Source organism: Dendrobates tinctorius, unplaced genomic scaffold, assembly GCF_039654945.1.
Source record: "Dendrobates tinctorius isolate UK_male_01 unplaced genomic scaffold, ASM3965494v1 ptg000113l, whole genome shotgun sequence".
NCBI lineage: Eukaryota > Metazoa > Chordata > Amphibia > Anura > Dendrobatidae > Dendrobates > Dendrobates tinctorius.
The window spans coordinates 2142299-2149169 of NW_027361781.1; the positions used below are offsets into that span (position 1 = coordinate 2142299).

The 6871-nt window shown below is 45.6% G+C and overlaps 1 protein-coding gene across 1 annotated transcript in view; it reads left to right on the forward strand.

The window, feature by feature from the left end:
- PSTPIP2 (proline-serine-threonine phosphatase interacting protein 2) overlaps positions 1 to 4864 on the forward strand; it is an 87945-nt gene extending 83081 nt beyond the window's left edge. Inside the window, exons 13-15 of the mRNA XM_073589778.1 lie at positions 2626 to 2660; positions 3554 to 3608; positions 4404 to 4864. Of these exons, the coding sequence (XP_073445879.1) occupies positions 2626 to 2660; positions 3554 to 3600 (82 nt within the window). The 3' untranslated portion in view covers positions 3601 to 3608; positions 4404 to 4864. The remainder of the gene's footprint in view (positions 1 to 2625; positions 2661 to 3553; positions 3609 to 4403) is intronic.
- Positions 4865 to 6871: the final 2007 nt, after the last annotated feature.

Genomic DNA, 6871 nt, shown 5'->3' on the forward strand with positions numbered 1-6871 from the left:
GTGTCCTGTGCTCCCAGTGTTAGTGTCATTGTCCTGTGCTCCCAGTGTCAGTGTCATTGTCCTGTACCCCAAGTGTCAGCATTTCATTGTCCTGTGCTCCCAGTGTCAGTGTCCTGTGCTCCCAGTGTCATTGTCCTGTGCTCCCAGTGTCAGTGTCCTGTGCTCCCAGTGTCATTGTCCTGTGTTCCCAGTATCAGTGTCTTTGTCCTGTGCTCCCAGTGTCAGTGTCATTGTCCTGTGCTCCCAGTGTCAGTGTCATTGTCCTGTACCCCAAGTGTCAGCATTTCATTGTCCTGTGCTCCCAGTATCAGTGTCATTGTCCTGTGCTCCCAGTGTCAGTGTCATTGTCCTGTACCCCAAGTGTCAGCATTTCATTGTCCTGTGCTCCCAGTGTCAGTGTCCTGTGCTCCCAGTGTTAGTGTCATTGTCCTGTGCTCCCAGTGTCAGTGTCATTGTCCTGTACCCCAAGTGTCAGCATTTCATTGTCCTGTGCTCCCAGTGTCAGTGTCCTGTGCTCCCAGTGTCATTGTCCTGTGCTCCCAGTGTCATTGTCCTGTGTTCCCAGTATCAGTGTCTTTGTCCTGTGCTCCCAGTGTCAGTGTCATTGTCCTGTGCTCCCAGTGTCAGTGTCATTGTCCTGTACCCCAAGTGTCAGCATTTCATTGTCCTGGGCTCCCAGTGTCAGTGTCTTTGTCCTGTGCTCCCAGTGTCAGTGTCATTGTCCTGTGCTCCCAGTGTCAGAGTCATTGTCCTGTGCTCCCAGTGTCAGTGTCAATGTCCTGTGCTCCCAGTGTCATTGTCCTGTGCTCCCAGTGTCAGTGTCATTGTCCTGTACCCCAAGTGTCAGCATTTCATTGTCCTGGGCTCCCAGTGTCAGTGTCTTTGTCCTGTGCTCCCAGTGTCAGTGTCATTGTCCTGTGTTCCCAGTGTCAGTGTCATTGTCCTGTGTTCCCAGTGTCAGTGTCATTGTCCTGTGCTCCCAGTGTCATTGTCCTGTGTTCCCAGTATCAGTGTCTTTGTCCTGTGCTCCCAGTGTCAGTGTCATTGTCCTGTGCTCCCAGTGTCAGTGTCATTGTCCTGTACCCCAAGTGTCAGCATTTCATTGTCCTGGGCTCCCAGTGTCAGTGTCTTTGTCCTGTGCTCCCAGTGTCAGTGTCCTGTGCTCCCAGTGTCATTGTCCTGTGTTCCCAGTATCAGTGTCTTTGTCCTGTGCTCCCAGTGTCATTGTCCTGTGCTCCCAGTGTCAGTGTCATTGTCCTGTACCCCAAGTGTCAGCATTTCATTGTCCTGGGCTCCCAGTGTCAGTGTCTTTGTCCTGTGCTCCCAGTGTCATTGTCCTGTGCTCCCAGTGTCAGTGTCATTGTCCTGTACCCCAAGTGTCAGCATTTCATTGTCCTGGGCTCCCAGTGTCAGTGTCCTGTGCTCCCAGTGTCAGTGTCATTGTCCTGTGCTCCCAGTGTCATTGTCCTGTGTTCCCAGTATCAGTGTCTTTGTCCTGTGCTCCCAGTGTCAGTGTCATTGTCCTGTGCTCCCAGTGTCATTGTCCTGTGTTCCCAGTATCAGTGTCTTTGTCCTGTGCTCCCAGTATCATTGTCCTGTGCTCCCAGTGTCATTGTCCTGTGCTCCCAGTGTCAGTGTCCTGTGCTCCCAGTGTCAGTGTCTTTGTCCTGTGCTCCCAGTGTCATTGTCCTGTGCTCCCAGTGTCAGTGTCATTGTCCTGTGCTCCCAGTGTCATTGTCCTGTGTTCCCAGTGTCAGTGTCATTGTCCTGTGCTCCCAGTGTCATTGTCCTGTGCTCCCAGTGTCAGTGTCTTTGTCCTGTGCTCCCAGTGTCATTGTCCTGTGCTCCCAGTGTCATTGTCCTGTGTTCCCAGTATCAGTGTCTTTGTCCTGTGCTCCCAGTGTCATTGTCCTGTGCTCCCAGTGTCAGTGTCTTTGTCCTGTGCTCCCAGTGTCAGTGTCATTGTCCTGTGTTACCAGTGTCAGTGTCATTGTCCTGTGCTCCCAGTGTCATTGTCCTGTACCCCAAGTGTCAGCATTTCATTGTCCTGGGCTCCCAGTGTCAGTGTCTTTGTCCTGTGCTCCCAGTGTCAGTGTCATTGTCCTGTGTTACCAGTGTCAGTGTCATTGTCCTGTGCTCCCAGTGTCATTGTCCTGTGCTCCCAGTGTCATTGTCCTGTGCTCCCAGTGTCAGTGTCATTGTCCTGTACCCCAAGTGTCAGCATTTCATTGTCCTGGGCTCCCAGTGTCAGTGTCTTTGTCCTGTGCTCCCAGTGTCAGTGTCATTGTCCTGTGTTACCAGTGTCAGTGTCATTGTCCTGTGCTCCCAGTGTCATTGTCCTGTGCTCCCAGTGTCATTGTCCTGTGCTCCCAGTGTCATTGTCCTTTACCCCAAGTGTCAGCGCCATTGTTCTGTACCCCAAGTGTCAGTTTCATTATCCTGTACCCCAAGTCGCAGTGTCATTGCCCTGTACCCCTTCTTGTAATACCTAGATAAACGATCTGTCATCATTCCATCGGGCACACAGCTATGATACAGACATGATTGGGTATCTGTTCTATGTATCTGTTACAATAACCGTCTCTTCCTTATACACGTTCTCATTTTCGATGGTATATTTTGCAGGCGAGGTCCATTGCAGACGCCCAGCACAGCGCCAGGTAAGACCTCGAAAGATCATATATTTGCATTGTGTGTCAAAGTATCCCCATTCTTCTAGGCTGTGATCATATGGATTAATGGTGTGAGCCTCAGTAAGGCTGGTTTCACATTAGCGCTTTTGTGCGCAGCGCATCGTGCGCACCCGTGCGCATGCGCACTGCGCACCTATGTTTGACATGATGTGCGCATGGTCTTGCGCACACTTGCGTTTTCGTGCGCATGCGTTTTTTTGTCTTTCGCGCCAGGCGCGCCAGGCGCAACATGTTGCATTTTTTGGTGCGCCCTGTCTCGGCAAAAAAAACGCTTGCGCACAGAATGCGCAAAAAGAACACATTGAAGTCTATGGGAACGCATGCGTGCGCATGGTCTTGCGCAAGCTTGCGTTTTTTTGCGCATGCGTTTTTGAGTTAAACAAGTCTAGAATGTTCTCTAGACAATGGAAAAAATGTCACACCGAAAAACGCATGTGCATAAAAAACACAAACGCATGCAAAAACGCATGTAAAACTCAAACAACGCTGCGTTTTTTTGACACATCAGCGTGCGCTTGACGTTAAAAAAACGCGCGTTTGTTTTGCGTTTTTCTTTGCGTTTTTTATGCGCCCGATGCGCTGCGCAAAAAAACTCTAATGTGAAACTAGCCTAACTGAGCACTGCGGCCACATGGTCATACATACCAGGGTGCTAAAGGGACTCTACCCAGTTATTTAGTCTCATATTCCCTCATAGCTAGGCGGATGTGTTGTTCAGAGTTGTGGAAAAGCTGGGTGATGAGCCTGGTGATGTAATGGCAGCCATATTGATTGTCCCCCGATTTCAGTCTGTGTATAGGATATAACAGCCTCTGACCACAATGCAGAGATTATTTTCCGTGTTCCTTCCTTATCTGCAGATGATCCTGCCTATGCGACGGTGGGCGATTTTAATCTGTATCAATAGCAGTGGATGTGAGTATCTCGTGCGCTATATTTTACAAATAGAGAAGTCAGGGTATAAGCCAGTCCGTATAAATTATAGAGGTGACCACCGGGAGATGAGCAGCTGCTTATTCCTGACCATAAGCATGCATACCGGGGCATCTGAGAAGTCAGGGAAGAGTTCCTGTGCAGCCGAAGGCTATCATTCATGTATATTATTTTTATTTTTTATTAGCTACAGTTGCAAAAAAACACAATGAAACGTGATCAAAAGGTCATATCTATCCCAAGATGGTATTAATAAAAACGTCAGCTCATCCATATGAAAAAAAAAAAAACAAAACACACGAGGTTTCACACAGCCTCATTGACTGAAAACATTACAGGAAAAAAAATACAATTTAATTTTTTTTTTTTAAATAAAGTTTCATCACTAAAATAAAAAAAAATGTTGAAAATCGACAAGTTTGGTATTGCCGTAATTGTACTGATGAGGAGAATCACATTGCCAGGTCATTTTAACCACACTATGTATGCTATAAAAACAATTCCCAAAAATATAAAAAAAAAAATATACAAATTGTCGAGAGGGGTTAAACTAAATAGAACAGCATGCAGAGAGCTCCCTCTACTGGTGGGTCATGAAGACAAAACTATTCATTATACATTTCATCATTATACCCCATATAGGGGATTTGGACGACTAGAAAGATCAGATCTTCACAGATATAGGAGTCAATCTCGTTATTTCAGAAGATGGATATACCTGTCCACTTGATGTTTTGGCATGAGTGTATGACCCCGTCTACTTTTTCTTTCTTCTAGGTTACACTTTTGGATGCTTTGATACCTGGTAGCACATGAGGACCCCGCAGTTTCAGTTTCCATTTTAGATAGTTATTTATATTGAGGATGTAGGACTTCCAATATAAAGCTGGTGGACACATCAATCTTCTGGCTTCGATTGTCCAGGAAGTGGTTTATGGACGACCGCCAAGTATGAAGGACCTCTTTGTCAAAAGGGACTCTGTGCCTTTAATAGACTTAAGCAAAACTTTCCGTGATCACCGAACTTACTGTATAGTTCTGTGATGGCGGCTCTTCTACTTCTGCTCTTTGTATCAGTTGATTGATGTGGGTGTCTGGAACCGAACCCACACTGATTATATACTGTTGCCTATCCTACGGATAAGAAGGAGAGCCCCATTGATGGGGTATTCTGGGAATAGATAAAAAGATTAAAAAAAAGGTCATTATAAATAAATTTCTAACTGCCTTTAAGTAAATGCACTTGTTTTTTCTACGATGGTAATAACTATAACACATGAAGATACTGTAGCCGCTATATTGTTCTACATAGGCCGGCCCTATAATAATAGTAATAACAATTTTATTTCTATAGCACCAACATATTCCGCAGCACTTTACATTTCAGAGGGGATTTGTACAGACAATAGACATTACAGCATAACAATAATCACATAGATTATAACAGAGACCAAAAGGAATGAGGGCCCTGCTCGCAAGCTTACAGTCTATGAGGAAAAAAGGGAGACACGAAAGGTGGATGGTAACAACTGCCCTGATTGTATGGACCTGCCATAATGTAAGAATCGGGTGTTCATGTAATGCTGCCTGAACCGGTTATCAGCCAGAATATGTAACAGTACAGACACAGAGGGCTATTAAATGCATAAAGCATGTGAGAACATGATACGAGGAACCTGGTTATGGTAAAAATATTGAATGGGCAACACAGGGACAGTTAGATTAATGTGTTGAGGCGGTAGGCCAGTCTGAAGAAATGTGTTTTCTAGGGCACGATTATCCTGGGTAGTGAATTCCAAAAAACAGACGCAGCACGTGAGAAGTCTTGAAGAGTGGGAGGTTCTGATTATTGAGTATGTTAACCTCAGGTCATTAGCAGAACGGAGGGTACCGGTAGGGTGGTAGGCTGAGACGAGGGAGGAGATGTAGGGTGGTGCTGAACTGTGGAGCTCTTTGTGGGTGAGAGTAATAAGTTTGTATTCAATTCTGGAGTGGATGGGTAACCAGTGCAATGACTGACACAAGGTGGAGGCATTGGTGTAACAGTTTTACATTTGGGTGATAGGAGCAGAACGCCTCCACCTGCTCTGTTGTCCGATCTTGGGGTAATAATCTTTATTTTTATAATCTTTATTTTTATATAGCGCTAACATATTCCACAGCGCTTTACAGTTTGCACACATGATCATCGCTGTCCCCAATGAGCCTCACAATCTAAATTCCCTATCAGTATGTCTTTGGAATGTGGGAGGAAACCAGAGTGCCAGGAGAAAACACACGCAAACACGGGGAGAACATACAAACTCCTTGCAGATGTTGTCCTTGGTCGGATTTGAACCCAGGACCCAATAACCACTGAGCCACCGTGCTGAAAGAGCAGCAGCAGCGGTGGTGTCTGACTGCTGGATCCAGGTTTTAGTAAGAGCCAGAAGGTTAAGAGAATCAGAAAGGAAAAAGTAATGGATGAAGAAGAGTTTATTACACACTGAGCGAGAATTCCAAAGGGCACAATTAAAAGAGACTTAAGGCATGCAGGGAACATTAATGAGATTTGAGGGGTTTCTGAGAGTAGCAGTTGAGGGGTTCGACTTACTATAACATGAGGGGTCAGGGTTGGGAGAGATATTTCCTGCGACTAGGAGAAGGAGGATAGAAAGAGTGAGCAGATGGTTAAGTGATTTATGAGTGTTAAATATTATTAGTTATGGATTTATATTAGTTATGGAGTTGTATTCTTATTACACTCAGTTCTGTACTGAACCGTGCCTTCTGCTGACACTGCATGTGTTATTTTAGCATGTTTAGCTCATGTTAAATGTCAACTCCACTACATACTGTATGTAGGATTAGCTTATGGTAAAGGTCAACTCCATATATATAGAGCACGTGCTCTAACAGATGGATATACACTCACTGGCCACTTTATTAGGTACACCTGTCCAACTGTGTGTTAAGACTTAATTTCTAATCAGCCAATCACATGGCGGCAACTCAGTGCATTTAGGCATGTAGACATGGTCAAGACAATCTCCTGCAGTTCAAACCGAGCATCAGTATGGGGAAGAAAGGTGATTTGAGTGCCTTTGAACGTGGCATGATTGTTGGTGCCAGAAGGGCTGGTCTGAGAATTTCAGAAACTGCTGATCTACTGGGATTTTCACGCACAACCATCTCTAGGGTTTACAGAGAATGGTCCGAAAAAGAAAAAAAATCCAGTGAGCGGCAGTTCTGTGGCCGGAAATGCC